This window comes from Melanerpes formicivorus, unplaced genomic scaffold, assembly GCF_026170545.1.
Source record: "Melanerpes formicivorus ecotype bairdi unplaced genomic scaffold, bMelFor1.0.p_v2 SCAF_14, whole genome shotgun sequence".
Taxonomy (NCBI): Eukaryota; Metazoa; Chordata; class Aves; order Piciformes; family Picidae; genus Melanerpes; species Melanerpes formicivorus.
The window spans coordinates 5,974,425-5,997,496 of record NW_027142366.1 but is presented as its reverse complement, the minus strand read 5'-3'; the positions used below and the strand labels follow the sequence as shown (position 1 = coordinate 5,997,496).

General features: G+C 39.1%; 1 protein-coding gene across 8 annotated transcripts in view; it reads left to right on the top strand.

Moving 5' to 3' along the window:
- SUN1 (Sad1 and UNC84 domain containing 1) overlaps positions 1-22,359 on the top strand; it is a 34,407-nt gene extending 12,048 nt beyond the window's left edge. For 4 of the 8 annotated variants that reach the window (XM_068146723.1, XM_068146726.1, XM_068146725.1 and 1 more), the window contains exons 2-23: positions 665-762; positions 5,211-5,405; positions 5,744-5,934; positions 6,973-6,999; positions 7,104-7,295; positions 8,952-9,074; positions 10,060-10,143; positions 10,468-10,578; positions 12,036-12,134; positions 12,774-12,867; positions 12,978-13,036; positions 13,745-13,890; positions 14,049-14,273; positions 14,758-14,844; positions 15,381-15,424; positions 16,443-16,582; positions 17,045-17,295; positions 17,835-17,919; positions 18,461-18,576; positions 19,061-19,228; positions 19,997-20,089; positions 20,516-22,359. In XM_068146723.1, the coding sequence (XP_068002824.1) occupies positions 686-762; positions 5,211-5,405; positions 5,744-5,934; positions 6,973-6,999; positions 7,104-7,295; positions 8,952-9,074; positions 10,060-10,143; positions 10,468-10,578; positions 12,036-12,134; positions 12,774-12,867; positions 12,978-13,036; positions 13,745-13,890; positions 14,049-14,273; positions 14,758-14,844; positions 15,381-15,424; positions 16,443-16,582; positions 17,045-17,295; positions 17,835-17,919; positions 18,461-18,576; positions 19,061-19,228; positions 19,997-20,089; positions 20,516-20,629 (2,721 nt within the window). In that variant the 5' untranslated portion in view covers positions 665-685 and the 3' untranslated portion in view covers positions 20,630-22,359. The remainder of the gene's footprint in view (positions 1-664; positions 763-5,210; positions 5,406-5,743; positions 5,935-6,972; positions 7,000-7,103; positions 7,296-8,951; positions 9,075-10,059; positions 10,144-10,467; positions 10,579-12,035; positions 12,135-12,773; positions 12,868-12,977; positions 13,037-13,744; positions 13,891-14,048; positions 14,274-14,757; positions 14,845-15,380; positions 15,425-16,442; positions 16,583-17,044; positions 17,296-17,834; positions 17,920-18,460; positions 18,577-19,060; positions 19,229-19,996; positions 20,090-20,515) is intronic. The other 4 variants (XM_068146730.1, XM_068146729.1, XM_068146728.1 and 1 more) reach the window with 2 other exon arrangements.
- Positions 22,360-23,072: the final 713 nt, after the last annotated feature.

Genomic DNA, 23,072 nt, shown 5'->3' with positions numbered 1-23,072 from the left:
TGTACCTAATTCTAGCCCTGTGAGTCATTTTGCAGTTGGCTCCTCTACTAGGGTGTGTATTCAGGGCTTTTTTATGCCAGGAATAATTTAACCAATAACAAATATCACGGTTTCATGTGAAATGAAAGAAACTCCTGTAGTGCTTAGTGGATGATGTTCAAAGGTTATAGAGTAAAATAATTTGATTATATGTAAAGACTTCCTCAAGTTTCATCTGTTATGCTTTGTTGGTGCACAGAACAGCCTGTGGTTTGCTCAGTGGGCTTTCAAAGCAGAACTCATGGTGAGGAGATCTCTGAAAGCATGGCTACATGGTTCTTTGTATGGTTAGCTTTTTGGGGAATGCTAGTGTAAGTTTCCTGTGGAAGTACGATAGCAGAGTTGTGATAAGAGTTTGGTTTATTACAGCACTGTTTCAGAGAACTCGGAAATTGCCGAGAATAGACTGTTACAAAGAGTTGCAGTCAGAACCACACTGAGCTTCATGCAGTAATGATAAGGGATATCTAGCACCAGCAGCAACACTGCTGAAATACTGAGAGCTCCATATTTCTGGTTACAGACATTTCAATACTTTGTAACACAGGCTGAACAATGCAAGGGCTCTTTCGTTGACTTTCCGTAATTTTAAGTCGTTGCATTACTCTATTTTCACCTTTTACAGTATGATTTGAAAACAGTCAACATGGACTTTTCACGTCTACACATGTATACTCCTCCACAATGTCTGCCAGAGAACACTGGCTATACATATGCACTCAGGTGAGAACTCTTTTCTTCTTGTAGAGAAACTCTGTTCTCAATGTTGTTAATTCTGGAGAGTTTAGCCTCCATGGTAAGTAGCTAACTTCTTTGGAGAAGCATGCTTTATCTGCTCTGTTTTGAAACTCTGCTGCATCCCAGATGGAGGAAAGAACATGTGTTGAGCTAAGGACAATGACCAAGATTATGAGTCAGTGTTTATTGGTTGCTATGAATAATTAGTCTCCGCCTAGCTACAATTGCTGGTTTATTTCTATAAATACGTCATCAAAGTTCTTAGATACTTTCTGGTGTGTCTTGTAACTTTTGTGTGTGTTTTCTTTTGTGGCTTGGCACCATTTTCACTTAAAGAGCTGATTGATGTGCACTCATTGCTGCAAGTGTGGAATTGGGTTGCAACTCACATATTGATTACTCGTTTTAGCAAAACTGCTTGTGTGAATTTAAAATCGCTATTCTAATGAACTTGGTTTAATTTATCACTTTTCCTTGTGTGAAAAGGGAGGATTAGCAAGCACTTTCTTCAACATTTTCCTCTTGGAAAAACCACTGTAATAATGAAGGAAAAGTACTTGAAACCCTGAAAGCAGGCAATGTACCAAGAGAGCAAATTTGCTACAGGCTTGTGAGCATACTCTTGCTATGTGTCTGCTGGCTGAGCCTGTCCAGAATGCTGTGTATTACTGATGTAGCTCTTTCCATCTTGGGTCAAGCAATATTTGAAGAATCTGAGGGAAGTGTGAGTTGAGCAGAGTTGCTAATGGGACACATTCTCATGCTCAAGTTCATTGTCCCTCTGCCCCTTCCTCCCTATTTGTTTTGCTTATATTTTGATCTGGCTTGTTCTGCCTTTGTCAGTACAATCTTTACAAAATCTGCCTGTGAGTTTCTTTACAGAAAATGGCTTGTACATGTAGTGCTGCAGAAAGGAGTGCAGTGGAGTTGGATACCACAAAGCTATTAATAGAGTTGGTTATGACCTATTAATAGAATTTATATTAATACTCCCTGGGATTACTGTCTGTTCATAACTATAGTGCTTCTATTTTACCTCTTACTCCTTCAGCTCAAATCAGAAAAGCATTAAACTGATATAGCAAAATAACCTTTCTCCTGCTCAAAATACAACTCAAACTTGTGAATCTCACCCACTTGTCAACATATAATTTACACCCTCCTCTTCAGGCTGATCTTTCCTTCTAGTCACTGTCATCTTTGGAGTTGTGTTGATTTTGTCAATTTGGGTACCATTAGCACTTTATTTTCTTCAAAAAATATATATTAAATTGATAATAATTTGGTTTGATTTTATTTTTTTCCTGTCAGAGCATTAAATCAGGGTGTAACGCTGCAAAATACTCATTAAAATCCTTTAACTTTTTAATCTGTATTCTGAGACTAATCAAAGCAATAGCTCAACATCTCAAGGCAGCAGCCCTGGTCAGAAAGTGTGTGAACATTCATATACTGATTATGTGCCTGAATCCATGTTGGAAGGCGTCTGTTTAGCTATAGTTCTCTAGGTGTATTGTGTTCAGCTATTATTGTCTTGGATCCTCAAGAACATTGCTGCCTATTTCATTCCAATGAAACTTACAAGTGACACTCAAGGTCCTCCAGGCAAAGCTATAAGTGTGCTAAAATTGACAGACCCTGTTCTCATTCCACTTATAAAACTTGAAAATTAACCTCCTGAAGTCTAGGACATTCTTATTCTGTGGAAGCTCATGTGAAGGAGGTATCAAGATAATAGCTAAGAGCTGGAAATACAAGACTAGCTCAGTCAGGATATCTGCCAGCAGCCATGGGAGCTGTTTGTTGGTGGGAAGAAATCAGTCTGCACTGTTTGGCTGAGGTATCTAGGAGTCTAGTCTAATTGTGTCCCTCCTTTAAAATGTGGTGGGTTTTTTGTTAGCCATAGGTATTGTATAGGTTGATTTCTCTCTGGTGAAAGGAAAGGTAGGGTTTTTGTTTAGTGGTCTTTTCTGTAGAAGAGAAAAAGGCCACTTTCCAAAGCATGGCAAGTTAGGAAACTTCTGTGTATTATCCTGCCAACAGATGATAAATAATTCATTCAATGTGAAGAGAATTATTATCCTCCTTTTGCTTGAAGAAAAAATCCCATTAATTGGTTTTGGTGTTTTGTTTTTGTTTTAGATGGTAGAGCCTACCCCCAGGCCAAGTATTCAATCCAAACTGATACAAATGCTCATTTGAAACACTTAGTAACAGCAAGTGTTCGTGAACAGAAACAAATTGAGGCTGGTCACAGCTGTCAGTTTGCCCTGTGTACTTTGTGTTCTCCTGAACTGAGCATCTGTAAAAAACATTGGATGAAGCTGAGGAAAAGCAAATGTGTAGTGCCAAACGTAAATAGCAAAACTCAGTTCTGAAACAACTGTTTAGGGAGGTGCTCGACAGTAAATTGCTGTGGCTGTGACCATTTCAGAATGAAAATGGGAGGAGCTGTATTTAATTTCTATTCTCACTTCCGGTGTGGCAGAATGCAAGCTATCTAAACTGACAATTCTCAGATGTTGCAGGAATACTATCCTTTCATACCTAAGAAACCCTGAAGGTGCTTAAAAGATGCTGAGATGTGGTGCTGAGGGACATGGTTTAGCATCAGATTTGGTAGTGTTAGATAATGGTCGAACTTGATGATCTTAAGGTCTTTTCCAACCAAAATGGTTCTGTGATTCTGCAAATCCGTTTTCACATGAGAAAGCTCCTACCTTACTTTCTCTCCCTTTCCACCCAGATGTAAGCAAGAATTAATAAACATCCTGTGTATAGTAATGTATGCTGGGTTTGTCTTAAGCTGTGCTTAGGCTACTGCCTTGCACAGGGTTGCACTGCACATGGCAGTGTGGGCAGGGCAGACTAGTAAGATGAAGCAGGTAATGCCAAGGACTTTGTCAAATCTGTGCACCTCTGGGTGATCAAAGTGATTTTTTTTGGATAAGCTTTGGTCTGGTCCTGTGGTCTGAGTGCCTATCTGCTGCTGGAGCACCTAGATGCTTGCCTGCAGTGCATTGTCCAGGCTGGTTTTTTTTTAGCTGAAGGTAGTGCAATTACCATGCTCTGACACAGTCCCATCTTACATGCTTTGTTTTGTACTATGGAACAATTGGGAAACTCACTTCAACAACTCCTATCTCATCAGTTAAATCACTACTGTAAATGTAGCTGCTAAGTCTTCTGATGTTAACTTACTTGTGCCCAAGTAATTGAGTACATATCGTGATATTACTTTGTTGTGTTCTGGGATCTTTAATGATTCTGTGAAAAAGTTGATTCCATTAACTAGATTTTACACAATGTAGTAGCTGTTAATATGTATTTTGTAAAGAGAGAGCTTCAATTTCTAATATAGATTGCACAGGAAAATTTACTCATTCAGATCTAATTTTCTTGTTTAGCAAGGGGAGAAGGAGCTGCTTTTGTTAACAATACTTTGCTTGGCTCTTCTTTTTTTAAATAGCAAAACAACAACAAACCCCCAAACTACTAACAAAACAATGACAACAAAAAGAAAAGTTAACTAGAAACAAACCAAAACGTTCCAGAGATACTGAAGTAACTGCTGTTGCAGTTATGTATATCCCTGTGGCACAAGAGGGCACAGGCTCCACAGGCCTAGGGCACTTGGCATTTAGATACTTCAGGTCACAGCTCTGAGTGGTTCTAGGAGCTGGCCTGCTGCTGCACAGTGCTCTGTAACGGCAAGCTCAGTACTGAATGTGTTCCTTTTGACTATAAATATGAGTAGTCTGCTTTAGGTTAAAGTTCTGTTTTAGTAAATGTATTTCTTACTGACTAATCTGCTTGTGTTTGCCTCATACTGCTGCTTTTTCTTCATTGTAAGTTTTCATGGAGGTTCTGGTAAAACTATGCAGCAGAGGTCCTTGTCTAAATGTAAACTTCTGTAGGATAAACCAGGGAAAAATGATCAGACTAGTAGTGTGGCATATGGATCTTTGGTTCTCAAACAAGGAATTGGCAAATTAAAAACCTAAACTGTCTGTAAATGGATCTTTACCTTGTAACTTAGAGTGCATCATGATTTTTCCTTTGTTGTTAGGTGTGGTAAAGTAACTGTCCTAAATGGCTTCCTTTCAAATTGGTCCCAAAAGAATTGTGTGTCTGAGGCTGTATACCAAATGCTTGCTCTGGATCAACTTCAAACATGATTTCCATGGTGGTTGTTTCTTTCTAACTGTGATTTGCTTTCAGTTGCTAAACTTCTAATATGATTTCTTGAGGGAATCTTGACTACCTACATGTTTCTAACTTACTTGGCTTATGTGGTGTAGCTTTTGGGAATTGCTCCATAACACTGGATAAACTGCTCTAATGGACACCAAGACTAGCTTGAGGGGTGCTCTTGTTATTAGTGGAATGTTGTCTTAAACTCTGCTAACTTTGGTGTTCTTATTTTGCTGCAGTTCAAGTTATTCTTCATCTGCTTTGGATTTTGAGACTGAAAACAAAATCGATCCAGTATTTGATTCACCAAGAATGTCACGGCGTAGTTTACGGTTAGCTACTGCAGGATTTAGTAAATCAGATGATGCACAAAACGATGCCCATCATGACAGCTATTATGCCGGAAGCAGGTCCTTAAGAGAACAGTCTTCTCAGTAAGCCTTTTTCTTTTCTGTTTTTTTAAATGACCACAAGTTAATTTATTGGTTGGAGTCTTGAGACTTGCTGTTTGAACATGATGGTACAGACACGTATCGCCTGCGGGTTTGTACTTTGTTCTCAGTGTTTACTGCCATACTTAAGAAATTACATTCAACATGTCGTTTGCAGTGAAGTCTTTGCAAAACTATAGGTGCTTGAATGCAAGGATTTTCTTTTAAAGCTAATGTGAGCTGTCACATTGGTGTTAAAATACCTTGGCTGGTTTTTTCATTTTAAAATGAGAGATGAAGGTAAACTTAGCTCTGTGTCTTGTCTTTGCTTTGTTTCCTAGAACGGTGAAGCAACGCAGAAGTATGAGTAAACAGTCTGGCAGTGCAAGACACACACCAAGGAAAAATCTATCCAGCTCTCCCATTCTTAGCCAAAGCAGTTTCAATAGCCATGCCAGTGATGTGTCGATGGCATCCTCTGTATTGGGCGAGTCTTCGATTCGAGAGCAGACAGAAGTTGGTCATTTCTGGGGTAGGTAATCATTGCTCATATCAAACTGTGAAAACTGTCTGATACTGTCTTTTTCCCATCTTCCCATTCTGCCCTCATAACATGTGAGTGTACTTACTCTTCTGCCATAGATTTCTGATTGTTAAATGCCTACTGGAAATTCAGTCCAGTGCATAAAGTTCACTTGCTGGCTTGGTCAATGTCAGGACAGGTTGCACAGTCAAGTGAATATGCTAGGCAAATGTATACAGTGTTGTGATGGAATACTATTGGATAGATGTAGTTATCTGCCATCATTACTTTCTTGAAAGTATGCACAGGCTAGTTAGAATGGTAACAGATAACTTTCCTTTGATATCCACAGGAAAAATATTTTCTTATTTGTTCATAGACAGAAATGTGTTTCAACTTAACACACCTTAATCTGAAAATTCAAATGAATGGCACTTAAGGATTTCTCAAAGGTTTTTGTGTGTAGCTGGCTGGTTTGGTTTGCAAATATGCTTTCCTGGAACCTTCAGTTTCATTGAAAAGGAAAATAATGGAATTGTCCACACAGTGTTGAGTAGATGATCAACAACTTACTGTGTCTTCCAATTTAGTCAGTATGCTTATGACCTACTTAGAGTCCTGATGTAAGGAATTGTTTCAAGCTTAGTAGAGCACGTTCTAAACTTTAGATTACCTGGCTCTTAAAACAGAGTCTGAAAAGCCAGTGGTACAGAAGTAGTTACCAAGCAACAGAAACAGCGTAAGCTTCCAATTAGCTGCTTTAAAGTCACATGGGAGCTAAGAAAAGGTGTAGTTGTCATTCATATTATTTCATCTGCTGCTTCTGTGGTAGGATGCTTTTCACTGTTACCCTGTTAATGTCTGAATGTATGGATCTCTTCCATGGTGGACTGCAAAATAGGTTAAATGCTAATCATAAAGTGGCTTGTCTTTACAGTCATAGAACTAGTAGGACATCTAATTTGAGTTTGTTAGATATCACAGTTGGTTATGGGACTTTCTTATATTTGGGACCAGATTTTAATTCATTTTTTTTTCTCTCTAAAGGTCTTGATGATGAAGGAGACCTTGAAGGTAACTCTGCTTTCCTTTTCTTTCCACATGCATTCTAGTTGATGATAACTAGTGATGGCAATGTTGATTTCAGTGCACTTAATGTTTTACTCTTGGTTTGCTAGGTGTTGATACTACACTGATTCAGGGAAATGGTGATACAACAGCAGAAATACCGCCCACAGTGAGCAATGGCTACACTTGCAGTGACTGCAGCATGCTTTCAGAACGGAAGTACGCTCTTACAGCGTATTCATCTTCTCACATCCCATCTTCCAGAATTTACTCTAGGGACAGGAGCCAGAAACATACATCTAGTAAGTCACTTGCTCTTGCATTTTACCTGGATACACTTTAGTTGGTGCATTTGCCATGTAGTGTTAAGTATTTTTCCTACCCAGCTAAATTTGCCAATAAGCTTTGTATGAAATACCTTTGTCTATACCAGCTGAAACTCCATGTATTTGTCAGCCTCTGAGATAATCATTGACTTTTTTTCCCCCCAATGCTGCTGTAGGAATTAAACAATTTTAATCTAAATGTCATGGCATCTTAAGAAGTGAAATTTCCAAACTGAATTTAAACACAATGGGCTGTTCCAGCCAGCAGTGATTGTAAGGGGCTTCCCATCTGGTGTCAGATCTATATGTCTTTATGACACTTTTAGTCAGTTTCCAAACAGAAACTTCTATGTGGTCTACTTAGTTATTTTCTTAGAAGGAACTTTCAAGATTGAGCAATGTTTTTACTTTGCAGTGCTTCTGTTATCCAAGAAATCTCCGAAAGATCCATTCCTACTTTGTTTTGCCTTTTTTCCTCATTTAACCTTACAACTGTTAGATTGGGTTTAGAAGCTAGATCTCAACTGCTTGAAAAATCAAACTCCAAAGGGAAAAATGTACTCCATATAGATTTCCTAGTCTCTAATCCCTAAACCTCAGAACTGAATGAATCTCCTCTAAGATCCTGCTTTACCAAAGCAATCTCCATTTTTATGGGTAGCTGTTCTCAGGTGTCTGCCTGTCTCTTGTATAGCATCTTGAGATTCCTGTTCCTTAGTTATCATGAAGTTGTTTCTTGAGGGGCCTTGAATTAGAAAGAAACCCATCTTGGTATAAATGTAGTTGTGTTGTTCATAAATGAAGTACGTTTTCAGTAGCAAGAAATCACCTTGGACTAAGGTGGACTTTGAATGCTTTGACGGCTTTGAGGCAAGTATTTCTCTTTGGTAAATATGTAGCATAGTTAGAATTTTGTTACCTTAGCATAGTGAACTAAGAGTCCCAGTGTGTGAAAACTGTTTTCTGCACCCCTGATTGGTATTTGTACAGGAGAATTTTACAAGGAACTCATCTTTTTGTGTTCCTTTGAACTTTAATCCAGTAGTTTGGGTTAAACCTGAGGTGGGCAAGGGAAGGGGGTGCAAATCATGGCAGGTTTTTGGAACATGGCTGACTCTAGGGAAGCAGCTTTTTTCCTGTGCCACTGAAGAAGTGTGTGTCTAGCACCTGAGGCAGAGCCCTGCAGTAACTACCTCCAGCATGAATGTGAGGAAGAAGGTGAGAAGTCCTCATCATTTCAAATCTCAAATAAGAATGTAGTTTGTCTCTTTGGACCCTGTGACCCATGAAATCAGTATCAACAGCTCACATCCTTGAAAAGTCTTCAATTCTGTAAGCAAGGAATCAATTCTGTTTAGAGTTCTTTAATTTTCATGAAGAAAATATATTCTTGTTGAAGCCTTATGTTCTGTCTTGAAGGCATTTTCACTAGGAAGTGTACTTACAAAAGCTTCTCTAATGTAGTGCATCCAGACTTCCCAAATCATGCTTGCTTCAGCTTTAGAATTCTGTCTAGGCAAAGGCTTTTGGTGCTTCGTTCTCACACTTCCACAAGCTAACAGTCACCAGAGAATAGAAGTACATCTCCATGTAGGTGGATGATTTGTATTCACACTGGTTTTTTTTCAATAGGAGGAACCTATTTCTACATGAGTAAGATTCTACGATCGGTCAAACATGCTGCAGCATCTTTTGCCTCACTATTAGTGCAATTATTTCAAATGGTTTTGCTGAAGCTGGGTTATGATTTTAAAGGTACCTTTTCAATTGTCTTCCTTGATCTCCACACAAAGCCACTGTGTGTGTTTGGGGTTTTTTTCTTATGGGCTTCATCTTTAGCACTACAGTGTTCTTTCTCTGTAGTCTTTTGGCTGGCACCTGTCTTTCTCCCCTTTTTTAATCTCTGTTCTGCTTTTCATACTTTTCCCCCACTGTTTTGGAAGTACCAAGAGTCACATATGCAAGATCTGTTTTAGTTAACAATTCAGACATTGATTTTTACTGGGAATTGATAGAAGGCAATGTGTAAATTGAAAAACTCCAACTGCTTGGTGTGATAGTGTCAAATCTTAACTTTTCAATATCTTTAGGTTTGGACTCTCTTGTTACTCTTAAGCCCATTGTGCACTTAAAGCTTCCTTAGATCCGTCTCACAAAACTAAAACTGCTGTCATCACTCTGCACTCCTCTGAAGCACATCTTCTTTCCTCTGCAAATACTTAATTCTTCTGTGGTGCTTTCTCTGCTGCAATGCATGCTCTGCAAGGGAAATTAAGTTGCCATAGGTAGAAGGTAACTGATTCTGACTTTTGTGTGTGAATAAAACTTTCTCTCCTGTTCATTCTCTCTCAGTGATTTATAACTTGTTAATGCTCTTTACTCGGCCTTTTCAGATCTCTTATAAAATCGGTATGCTCTGTTTGCTGAATGACAGGACTAGGGATTCAGGATTTGATAGGTTGTTACTTAAGGGTTTACTTACTAATTTTGTTATCTGGAGAAAGCAGAAGGGTCTTTGAATAAAAAGCTGTGCTGTTGCATAAGAAGGACAAAGGGTTTGCACAGAGTAGGCTGCTACTTCGGTCATTTTTGAGGTTTCCTGTGAGTAACATGGTTTAATTTAAAAGTGAACCAAGCTGGTTTAGCTGAAATCTGCATATGCAGTAGCTAAAATGAACATACATGGAAGGCTTTGAACTTGAGAGTTAGGTTCCACATATGCTCTTTGAATGTGTTGCAGCTCACTCAGACTACTGTGCAAGCATGAATATAAAGGAGGTTTATAGAGAAGATAGCCATCTTGGTGTAAATGAGGAATCAATATGTAAGTATAATGATTGATGTTGTCTTTTAGCCCTGGTTTGTACACCAGGTTGTGGCTATAATAGTAATATCAGATGCCCTGTGATGCTATATAAGCTACAAAGTAAATGTTTGGTTTGCAACTTAGGTGTAGCGGGGAGAACAGTGATTGTTTGGTGTACTGTAGTTCCCCAAGCAAGTTTTATTCCCCTGAAGTTTGCTTTGTGTGTTTGTGTTTGTTGTTTTTTGTTTGTTTGATAACGGATACTGTGAGAGAGACTTGTTCAGCTTGTCTTGATTTGATCCTGGCTTTGTCCCATTAATCGACTGTTACCACAACCAACAGGTGATGACTGTAAGGGGAAGAAACATCTCGAAATATACACCACAGACCACACGCAATCCTCACGGGCTAAAAGTGTAGCAAGGACCATTTGGCACAACTTTTCTTATGCAGGTTGACTTGGACTTTTTTCTTTTGCTTTTACTGCATCACAATATCAGTGTTTATCATACATATTGTTTTATATTTGTTTTGGGTTCTGTTGTTTGGTTTGGGGGTTGTTTTGTTTCATTTGTGTTTTTTTTAACCTTCCATCTATTAAAGTAGGTTAGAAATGTAAAATGTCTAGAAAATTTACTTAAAACTTTTCCTGTTTGACTTGTTCTGATAACTGGTTTCTATACAGGCTTGGCAGGATGCTTAGCTATTAGTAAAACCAAAGTATAGGGACAGCATACACCTTGTATGTTAGGAAGAGCAAGTCAGGTTGACTTACTGAGGTGTCCAGACTTCCCCAAAGTGCAAAAAGCTGCCTTTAAGTGAAAGCAGGGTGTGAGGTATTGGTACACAAATCATTCAAGTAAAGAGGTTTTAATGTTTTATTTTTGCTCTGGTGATAAGTCAGTTTTTACAGGAATCTTATATAGAGATAGAATCTTCCCTGTGAGATAGGCCTTCCCTAGCTTGAAGGACAGAAGCATCAAGAACTCTTCAGTGCTCTTTATTTAGCCAAGGCAAATTGAGACACTTCAGTCACCTAAATGCTTTGTAAAATGTTGTCTTGGTATATCTGTAATCTCTGACTAGATTAACAAGTATGCCTGAGTTAAAAATGTAAGGTTATCTTCTAATAGTATACTACTTAATTTATTCTGTAGAATGAACAGTCCTTGTCTTAGATACAGTGAGTGTTGGCTTCAGTGGTCTTGAAGTTACAGCATTTTGTTACAGTGTATTTGGTGGTTGTGGGTTGTTTTGTTTGTTTGGGTGTGGTTTTTGTTTGTTTTCTTTGGGGTGTTTGGTTTGGTTTTGGTTTTTTTTTGTCATTGGTTTTGTTCTTTTTAAGAAGAGACTCCAAACCTGCAGATCCTTGGGAACATTCAGTTTAAAGAAAATTTAGATCTTGTAACTTTCAGTAGGGAACATTTTTCTGTTGTTTATCAGTATGTATTAGCCATCACTGTTAAATTCTTTCACTAGGACTTGAAATTTTTGATCCCTCTTCTACACATGAACCTAGATAATAATCTTGACATGCACTTTGAAAAATACAATGCTTTTGAAGTAGTGATGTGCTTAAAACTTGCTTTTATAATAGTACTGGTTTTGCTCTTCTCTTACTTAGCATGGCACTGTTAGATAAACGTGCTACAAAAACATTAACTTTGTTTGGAGAAGTGATATTCCAACTATACAGATGCTGTTGATCTTTCTGCTTATACATACATATTCTGTTTCTGAATCATCTTGATTGTACTTGGCTTCATAGTTAATATTGGCTTTGCTTTTAAATAGTGGAAAAAACAGATTACTGAAAGGTGTGGTTTAAAATCATGCAGAACATGGAAAGGGCAGAAACCTTAAGATCATTTATGAATGTTGTCACATGCGGTTAATTTGTTGTAATTTAGGTTACTTTATGCTTCACGTGTTGCGAACAGTGGGAGCAACAGGATGGCTTGTGTCTCAGAAGGTTGTGTCTCTACTTTGGCTGGCCATTCTTTCTCCAGGTTACTATCCTAATCCATGTGTGTGCATGCCCTATTCCCCTTTACAAACTAGGAGCCTGCGGCGTGTGGCTTGCACCAGTTCATCTGTGCTTATGCTCCAGCTTTTCTATAGTGAAATGCATGTGCTGCTTTACCTTCTTCATTGACCAAAGTGTGCTAATGAGAGGATATTTCTGTTCACAGGAGTAATGGGAGACTAACCAGACTAATTAATGGCAGAAAATATAGGGGGGGGTCAAGAAGAATGGGGTGGGTTTTGTTTGAAAGTCACTTTTTATCTCAGGATTCCTCTTAGCAGAAATTGATGCTGCTAGTCTGCATGTCTTGAAACATAACTGAGGTCTTCAGCACCTGCTAACTTGGAAGCAAGCATTAATACTGAATTTCCAGCATAGCTGTATTGTTCTAACAAATGAACTTCAATCTTTGTGCACAACTATTGGTTTTGTTGAGTAGCTGATGTTACAATGCTGCTACACTTGTGATATCTAGATGTTAGTAAGCTGCATGTGTTGCCTGTACTCCTGCATTTCTCTGCTGTGCAAAGTATTCTTGGCCACATTTGCATGTCCCTCTCTTGGTTTCTTTGAACGTGTGCTGCAGTAATTACATGTCACATTGCCACTTTCTGTCTTCTAGGGAGGGCAGCTTCTGGCATGTTCAGGTTGCTTAGATCTGGCTGGTACCAACTTGTTACTCTGATGTCTTTGCTAAAGGTGTTCCTTCTAAAAAGGTGTGTATCTTTGGAAAAAAATGTTTTGTGAACAAATAATTTATCCAGTTGTGAAACAATGCAGTCTGATAAATGTACCATTTCTTGTAAACTTTCATCTCTTCCTCTAGGTGCCTTCCAAATATCCAGGAGCTGTTACTGTTTCTTATCCCACTCCTGTTTCTATTAGGTATGTGAATTGTTTAGTTATAACACAGATTGGTGGATGCTTGCTAAAAATAGCATTTTTAGTTGAACTTTTGGGTTATGAAGAGGAAAAAGCAAAGTTTGTTTGAAAGCTTGAGTTATGGCCCTGTTCACAAAGTACTGACAAGTCAGTGAGCTCTACTGTGGGAATTCAAACTCCTCTGTACTGGAAAAATAAGAAGTTACCCTGAGTAAAAAATGCTGGTGCTTCTCAGTAAGATATGGCAAAAATAAGTGTAATCTTTGTGAAATGCTAGGTTTCCATGGAAGCTTCTAAGTTTCTTCTAACTTCTATTAGGTATTATGCAATGTGGTATGTAGTAAGTAGAGTATAGGACAAGATACTTTGGATTGTGTCAAAAAGCTGTATTTACATCTGCCTTTGGGGAGAATGGCCTGTTGTAATCCATCACTGCAATCTAGGTCCCCAGGAAGCAGCAGATGATACATGGGGAAGTTGCCAGCTGTACCACTGTGTGAAGGGTGTTGCCTGATACTACTGAGTGTTTGACAATTTTAAAGCTGGCTCATGCCAATTTTTGTTTAGACTGGAGTAGTGTCTGCTGTGTAACATCTGCCTTGCAACATTAAGGTAGCTTGTGTCCTTTATAAGATGACAATTTGTAGACACAAGCAGTCTCAAGGGGAAAATTTTCTTGAACATCCTTTTTGCTTTTTGTATCTGCTCTAGGTGTATGGTTCTGTGGGTTTGATGGCTTCATTTCATTACTGCCTTCACTGAACTGGACAAAAATTGATAGAATACAGAGAACAGATGACTCTATTAGTGTTCCCAAACCAGAGGCTGATTCTTTTCACCCTGTGCAACCTCCAAAGGTAAGGAAGAACAGTCTACGGAAGAACTTTCATAATGTTTAAACTTAACTTGCATATCTTCAATGTTTTGCAGTTAACTACTTGACATACAAGGGTAATGTAAATAAAGGTCTTGATTATTATATGTGAAAAATAATTAAAAACTTTGTATACCTTAGGATACCATAAATGTCTTTGATCCTGGTCGTATATATGATCTGGAAAAGCAAATGGCCTTCCTGTCTGAAAGATATCATCACCGTGATGAAAAATACAGCGAAGTGATGCTTCTACTCCTTAATCTTCAAGATCAGGTTGCCCAGATGAGTGACAAAAGTAAAACACTGAATCTAATAAAAAGTGTGATTGATCAACATCTGAAAGATCTGAAACTGGAGGTAACGGTAAGACAGTCAGTTATTGATGCGTTTTGATACTGACCAAAGAATTCTGTTTTGATAATGAAGATTATTAGCAACTCTGGCTTCAGGATTTTTCTGTTACAGAATTGATTGATAGGTAGTAAATGCCAGGCAGTAGTCCTTGCCATTTGTTCTTTCTCTTATTTACTGCTGACAAGATTTAATTCCGGGTAGTTGGTCTAAAGTAGAATCTTACATTGCTAAAACTGGATTTGTCCTGCTTTCATATAATGAAAGAAGCCTTTTAGGAAGGATAAAGGGATTTTGTGGTAAACTTCCCTGTGTATAACCCCTACTACTACTGAATCAGGCCTTTGTACTTAGTACAGATTCTATAACTTCTTGTAATACCTGCAGCTTAAGTCACTCACAGACTGAAATAAAAAGCACACTTTGTAGAATACCTCAATTGTGCTATTTGAATACAAAATGAAAATGCAACACCTTTTTGTTCCCTCTCTTTAAGACTGACTTCCAGGCTTTACATCGAGAACATGAGTTGCGCATCCTGACTTTGGAAGACCTTCTTGGAAAGCTCTCTGCTGAATCCAAGGTATTGTAGTTAGCTTTTCTAACTCGCTGTAATTGTAACCTGTTGATAAAGTTTTGTGTTACAGTATCACAGGATAACTAAGGTTGGAAGAGACCTCGAGGATTATAGAGTCCAACCTATAAACACAGACCACATGACTAGACCATGGCACCAAGTACCACGTCCAATCTTCTCTTGAACGCCTCCAGAGACGGTGACTCCACCACCTCCCTGGGCAGCACATTCCAATGATGAACAGCTACCCAAACTCTAGTTTGCTTTACTATAGCTATTGCACTTGGTTAACTCTCAAAGCTTGTTTTTGTTCTTGCTTCACCTTTCTGGAGAAGGTTTCAGTGCAAAGATTAAAAATATTCCTTTGATCAGTGAGGCAGGTTTTATGGAGTTCAGTCTTACTATACAAAGGCAGAAACAAGCTTGGAGACACATTCCTGTATATGTGGTGTTAAAATGTCTTACTTTAACACTCTTTATCCTTTATGTCACTTGTGTTTCTTTCTGCATGTTAAAACTAACTTTTGTATTTGCTTTTTTAGGGCATCCAGAAGGAGCTTGATATAGCCAAAGTAAAAACAATGAGGTATGAGGACTTTTCAAATACATTTCACTTAATCAGTCCTGATGCTAACTGATAGTGATGTACAATTCTTTGAAATACAAGTCTTTTCCTTTGTGTCCATTTACTGACAACACAAATTCTTAAGGTCAGTTAGAGTACTTCTGTCTTACAGCAGACTTTAACTGTGAGGCCAACATCAGACAAGGCCCACTTTGTGTCCTGTAGCAGTCCTACAACTAGAGTTTTTTTTATTGGAGACAGTTGTTTATATAGTGGAGAAGAATTAGTGACTTATCTTCTTCACTTAGTGAAGTTATACATTGTCTGCTTTTGATAGGCTTTATATTGAAGTTCTTTAATTGTATCAGTTCTAACTTTGTTCCCAGTGTTTGGTTTGTCAGCTATGGTACTTTCCATTCATGTTCTGTGTAACACCAGGATAAAAAAAAACTGCATCCCTACATTAAATGGTTTCCCTTTTGTGAAGAGGAAACAAAACACATTTGCTGATTTGCAATTTAAATTAGATCTAGATGTAGAATGGCTTTGGAATGATGACTGATACCTTTTTCCATAATGTTCACTGACAGTGATCTGTTGGTCACGTGTGACCTGCTACTTGAGTTCAGCTTGACAGTTGCCTTTAATGTTGTTCTGGTTTAAGTAAGGCAACCTGAAGTTCACTCTAACTAGTGGCACACTCGTGCAAATAAAGTTTGACTGGTTTGCCAGAAACCTTACATTCCAAAAAAGTATGTGTGTATATATGTTTGACTTAGTAACTTGTCAGCCTGGTGATGTTCTGAAGGTCATCACTGCTTGATATGTTCACAACTTCAAAATACTTTGGCTTTGAGTACAATAATCCTAGGTATGTTTTAATAACATCTTCAATTGCAAGCTCACAATGCCCATGATGGTGAATAACTAAACTAGGAAAACACTCCAAATTAGATAAGTATGTTTACATGCCTTTGGAATTAGAGAAATGATTCAAACTGCTCTTCTCCTAATTATGAACTTTTTTGGTTTTTGCCAGAGATGATGATGAACGTAGTCAACTTTTGTCTAAAGTTAAAATGCTAGAGCTAGAGTTGTCTCGGATGAAGTCGGAGCTGTTAAGTGAGGAAAGTGTGAAGACAAGTTGCAAGAAAATAGATCTCATTCATGAAAAAGTAGGTTCAGTAACTTCTGTAACTGTCCTAATCAAACTTGGTTCTACTTGATGTCCTTCACTAACTTTGTTGAAATGCACTGCAGTAAGCAATGTGGAGGTTATACTCCTCTTAAAGAATGTTAGTCTTCTATGAGGGGGTACTTTGCATTTGGTGTGTAGCATTTTACTAGATGAGCTTAGGCTTGTTTTTCTGCATTTAAGAAGTTCTGTATACAGTACTTTGCTGTTCTTACTGATGTATTTTGCCTAACTCATAGAAATGGGGGCGGGGTGTTGGAACTTATGTGAAAGCATCTGACTTGTCTGTTATTTCAGTGTCAGGCAATGCAGTTAGAACACATGTGATAGGTAGATGTCTGTATTTTCTGAATATATGTCTTGAGCTCACATGACACCATGATATATGGTACTATTTCATGGTTTATCAAGACTAATTATCACTGTTAATGACTTCTACTAGGTAGATGCCCAGGTCAAAGAATCTGTCAAGCGAATGCTTTTTGGTGATCAGCAAGAAGAGTTTCCTGAATCACTTCTCCAGTGGCTTGCATCCAATTATGTGAGCAAAAGTGACCTGCAGACTTTGCTGCAGGATCTAGAGCTGAAGATTCTCAGGAATATTACTCTCCATATGTCTGTTACCAACCAAAAACTAACATCTGAAGTAGTAACAAATGCTGTGGCAAATGCAGGGATTTCTGGAATCACAGAAGCGGTGAGTGAGTTTAAGTTTTGAAAGGGTCAGATAAAACTTCAAGGAGTCTCTTTTTACAGGCATTTTGTGGAGCATGATCATCAGTGTAAGTGTTAGTGACTTGAAGAGATGTTAGGAACATAAACTGAAATGGGGAGAACTGCAGAAAATGCTTTATCAAGTGTATTCTGACAGCATTGCTTGTTGCCTGTTGTGAATGTTTGCTTTTTTCCTAAGTATGCTGTCTTGAAAATTGAAGAACTCCAAAACAAATCCACCCCAAGTATACCAAGGAAATGCAGCTCAGGGTCTTGAGAAGGTGGGAAACAAAGAATGCAGCTTTTGAAGAAAATGCCAGCCAAGATGCAGCATGAAATAGTATTTTAAGTCAGACAATTATTTCTTTAAAATGGTCTCTGGTGACAGAGGCTTTCAAAGACTTGTGATGGAGTGCAGCATCTCAAAGATGCATATATACAGGAGTGTGTATATCAAGTATTGTATCAGTTGGTACTAAATGTTTCCCTTTCCATTCCCTTTCTTTGTGTATACATCTGTAGCAAGCACAAATGATTGTAAACAATGCACTGAAACTGTACTCTCAGGACAAGACTGGCATGGTGGACTTTGCTTTGGAATCTGGAGGTAAATATTAGAGAGAACACCTGGGGATGGGTTTGGTTTTGATTATCCATGTAATTTGTAGTATTTAGTTTACATTTCATGATTTTTATTAAAGGTTAGTAGAGCAGCATCCTTGTGTGTTGCCTGATCATCAGACTACTGCATGTTTACTACTACTACAGTCTGTGCATGTTTACAGGGTTATGTGTCAGCTTAGGGATGTGTGGATAGGGATAGACTAGTTATTCTCTGTACAACTGGATAATAGAGAGTCTCTGATTTGTGTGTGGGATATGCAGGGCTATAAATTGTCCCTAGGGAAATTGTGTGGTTTTCATCTCTCTTAAATGAAAAACCTTTAAAATATTCTTAAAATACTATTGTGGAATAATAGAAGCATTGTATGCCTGGAAATATTATTACGCTTTAACAATATCTTAAATAGTTGGGGTTTTTAGGAAAACAAGTGGTGTAGTCATTAAGCTTTGCACAAATCACTTCCTTAAAAGTCTTCAGGAAAAATAATGGTAACTTTCTGCTAAACTGATGTATCTCTTTTGAGGTGGCAGCATCCTGAGTACTAGATGCTCTGAAACGTATGAAACTAAAACAGCTTTAATTAGCTTGTTTGGAATTCCTCTGTGGTACTCCTCTCAGTCTCCCAGAGTGGTGATTCAGGTAATTAAAGGCCAAGTGAAGAAATTCAGTGATGTTGTTTTGCACTGAGTGATTTGGATTGTTTCTTGGATGCAGGATGTTTCTATCTAATATATTGGCTTGGGGATGGGTGCCCTGGGGTACTTTGAACTATGCTCTCTAGAGTGGGATTCTTCTGGTAGCTTCAGGGCACTGCTAAAGTTCTATTCTAGCAAAATTAAGTCCCTTTTAGAAGGCTTGGGTGGTGCATTGGACTTCTGCAAAGTGTGAGTGCTGGCAGGATTCCTATTCAGAAGTAATCTCAAGGTGGGCCTTTCAAACCACTGGTGGTAGTTCAGGTGGATGTGCTGTCTTCATGAAGAGATTATATTCTGCCACTTACTATCTAAGACTGTCCCTAATAATTCAGAAGCTATTACAACTCATTGTTGCCAAAAAGTCATTCCCAAATGCTTGGTTTTGCCGTCATGTCCCATCCTTTTCTCTCCCTCTTCATCTCGTCTAGCCGGACATATATCCTGGGAACTGCTGGGCTTTCAAAGGATCATTAGGCTACCTTGTAGTTAGGCTTTCAATGAAGATCTATCCAACATCCTTTGCAGTGGAACATATACCAAAAACACTTTCACCAACAGGAAATATCTCCAGCGCTCCCAGGAACTTTTCAGTATATGTAAGTCTGAACTTAAATGGATGTTTGTATGCATAAAGAACATTTGTTATGTATCTTGGAAAACTATGAGTCAAGGGAGGACAGCTAAGAGGAGAAAGTGTTTCTGTCATTGCTCTTAAAATTGCTTATAGTTTTGTATGAGCTTTGAGATTGGTATAAGTGTTCCAACTAATTTGGAAGTGATTTCTTTACTCTTGCTTTATACAGCAGACATTTTTGAAGGGAGATGATAGTTTGTCGTTTGATCTAGTTCTTTCATATGCTTCAATTGCTCCATACTTCTCTACTCCTCTTTCCCCATCTCCAGATTTTGGCTTTTCACCTTACCCATGATGTGCCTTAATGCTTTTAATTATTCTTAACTAGTGCCACAGTTGTGTAGGCATGATTACAGAACAAAACACATCAGGCTGCATCAGAATATAGCTGCGATATCTGAGAACTTTTTGCCTAGTTTCTTTAGCTGCTTAAGCAGTCGTCTGCGAACATGGAATCTTGACTGCAATCTTGTTTATAACCTTGATGTTTCCTCATTCTTATTTATGCTGAGCAGTTGACATTTTACACTGTGATAGTGGTTTTGCCATGGAAATTAAAGGGTTTGAGCATGGCATGATTATTCTCAGGGCAGGAAACTCAACTATAGAGCTGTCTTGCTCATGGTCTGATAGACTTCAGAGTGCTGTCTGTTGATAGCTCTCCAGATGTGTTTCTGGTTTGGGTGTGATTTCAAACTTAATGGAAGCAAAAATCCTTATCTTTTTACAGGGTCTGGATGATGAATATCAAAAAGAAGGCAAGCTTCTAGGACAGTATGTCTATGATCAAGGAGGAGAACCACTGCAGATATTTCCAGTGATGGTAAGTCTGGATGATAAGGTTTAAAGTGTTAGGAGAGAGATTCTTGTGTTTTCTATGGTAGTGCCCAATAGCCAGTAAAGAAAAAAAAAGGCCTCACTCTGGGCACTGTGGAAACTGAGGTAGAAAGTACTAGTCTGGCTCAAATCCTGTGGTCAAGATAGGTTAGAGGGCAGTACAGGTTTGTGCCATCTGGATGCTACTGGTGTGAAGACGCTAAACACCTGAAGAGTCTGCTTTGTGGTATGTCTCTCTTCACACATCATTAGTGGTAAGGTGCAGGAGGCTCTGAAAGTGTCAGGAAGCTCCCAAGATATGACTTGGTTATTAACAACAGTTGGTAATTGTGGAAATGCAAGAGAATTCAGCTGTACCTCTCTATACCGGAAGCCTAACTGTGGTTTGTGTGTTTGCTTTTTGCTTCTCCAGGAGAAATGTGACAGCGCATTCCAAATCGTGGAGCTGAGGATTTCTTCCAACTGGGGACACGCGGAATACACATGCCTTTATCGGTTCAGAGTGCATGGGAAACCTGCCGAGTAATCTCCGACACTACAGCTTTGGGGTTCCTTGCTGTACATTTTGTTCTCAATTTGTATATACCGGGAAGCCTAGAACACTGGAATCTTGGAAGGACAAGGATGCGAGATGTACACTGCAGAACTGTTGATCCTCTGATAAAGGCAGAAGACTGTCAGCAGAACTGTATACAAACAAAACACATTTATTTGCTCTAATGCTCAGCTTGTGATTGCCAGTTAGCTTTGTATTTTCGTGTCCATGCTGAGAGAAATAATGCATGCAACTGCTGTGGTTCATAAAGCCCAGTTGACAAACAGGTGACACCTCTTTTATTACAAATGAATGTATAGGGTTTTTTTAAAAAAGAACAAACAAACACTTTCTGCAACTAGGAATCTGGTTTTTTAAAACCCAGGGCTGAAGTGCACACTTGTGTTAGCTTGGCACCATAAACCAAAAACTGTGGCACATCTGAAAACACCAACTGTGGCTAAAGGTGGCCTTCAGCTGACCCTTGGTTCTGACCTTTCTGCTGGCTCCAAAAGGGCACTTTTGATACGTGTTGCATATAACTACTGTCAGGGAAAACGAACACAACCAAAACTAGTTTAAACACCAGCGACTGAGAATGCTTTACTGTAATTTGTGGCCATGAATTGCTCTAAAAGTCAGGGAGAACTTTCACTGAAGTTATTTTAAGAGTTTTTACCATGGCAGCTTGGCCAGTTTGTTGTTCTTTAGTGTTAATTCCAAATCGACCTCGATGTACTGACTATCTGGACTGGAGCTGAAAAGCCTGCTAAATTGCTTAGCAAACATTAGGATAGAGCAATTAAACAGTCTTAATTTGTCAAAAGGAATCTCTCTGGGACAAGAATTCCTTGGGCTGGTTCATTGTTACGCTCAGTAAACGCTGTACTGGGAGAATGCAGTATGTGGACAACACGACAGGAGTGAAGCTCTGGTTCCCATTTCCAAGAGGGATGCCGTGCTGCCGTACAGGAATACGTGGGCATTCTTTAGATCATCCCCAGCAACCTTAGTCAGGTCTAAGCAGATTAGAGTTGTGTCTTGTGCTGAGAAGCAACATTTCCAGGTCGAACGAGATGAAACTGCCTATTGCCCCCCTGCTCCCTCCCCCCTAGGATTGCTACTTGGAAAATCCTTTATCAGAAAAGATTCCTGGAATGTCCTTGTATGCAGAACTTTTATCTTGCCGTTCTGATGCATTTTATAGTTACACATGAACTGTTAACACAGGGAGCTGCTGACTGGTTTTCTGACTAGAGTTAATGTATGTTGCACAACAGTCCTTGAATGTTTAAAACCAAGTCTCCATGTAAAGAATTTGTTGTTGGTTGTTTGTTTCTCTCTTTCTTTTTTTTTGTCCACTTGAGCTAGAGCCAGGACCTATGGCCTAAGCAGAGGAGCTAGATGACATGTGTACAGGTGTTTTCATACGCTAGGTTACATATTTAAAAGTAGAATTATCCTGTGTAAATTGAAATTAGGTAGCCAGGGCGGGAATATTTTGAATAACACTAACTTATTTTTTAAAAGAGCGAGATAATAGGACTTTGTGCAATGTATTTTTGTAAATGCTTTTAAAAAATGTCTGTTATTCTTTGCTGCCTCCAAACTGACAAGATGCTATTGAGATGTTTAAATAAAAGAGTTTTAATTTTTTGAAAGTGCATGTACTATTTGGAGAAAAAAAGAAAAAAAAAGGAAAATAAAGTTTCTTTTCTGTATTTTTGAGGAGCTGCTTCCATCTGTGAGGATGCTAAAACTGGTGCCAGAGGGGGGTAGGCAGATTCGGTGTTCTCAAAGGGGCAGTCTGCCTCTGAATCTCTCCAGAAGAAATGGAGACTCTAGAGAAGAAATGATGACTCTAGAGAGTGTGCTGGGGTGCCATGGGCAGGGCCACAACCTTTCCACGTGTAGGGATGTGTAGGGACAGAATTGCTTTTTTCCTTTATAGTATCTCAGCAGCCGAAACTGCTTTGTGCTGTTCAGCACACCTTGAAAATTTTTAAGCAAAAGCTCTCCAGGGGTAGGTCATTTCTTGATTTTCAGCTGTGTACAATACACCTAGGGGCTCTAGCTTGCTGCATGGTTTGTGTTTAAACCGAATTTCCTCAGCCTCGCCCCCGTCCCTGTGCCATAACTGTGCTCTGCTCCTTTGTACCGCCTGCAGCCCCCACAACCTTCCTAGAATTTTTGCATTGTACTTTTTCCCTGGGCTCACTGGTTTTGTGACATAGGAATCGATCGCAGGCCAAAGACTCTGCGGGGGTTCTTGCTCGTTCTGGCCACCTCCCCATTCCACGGCGCCTGTTGACAAACACGACCGTTTTCCCCGATACTCTCCCTCTGACAGATCCCACTGCCGACCCTCCCCTCCGTGACAGCACAGCCCCACCGCCCCCGTGCTCCGCCCCCGAGCACCACGTGACGCAGCGCG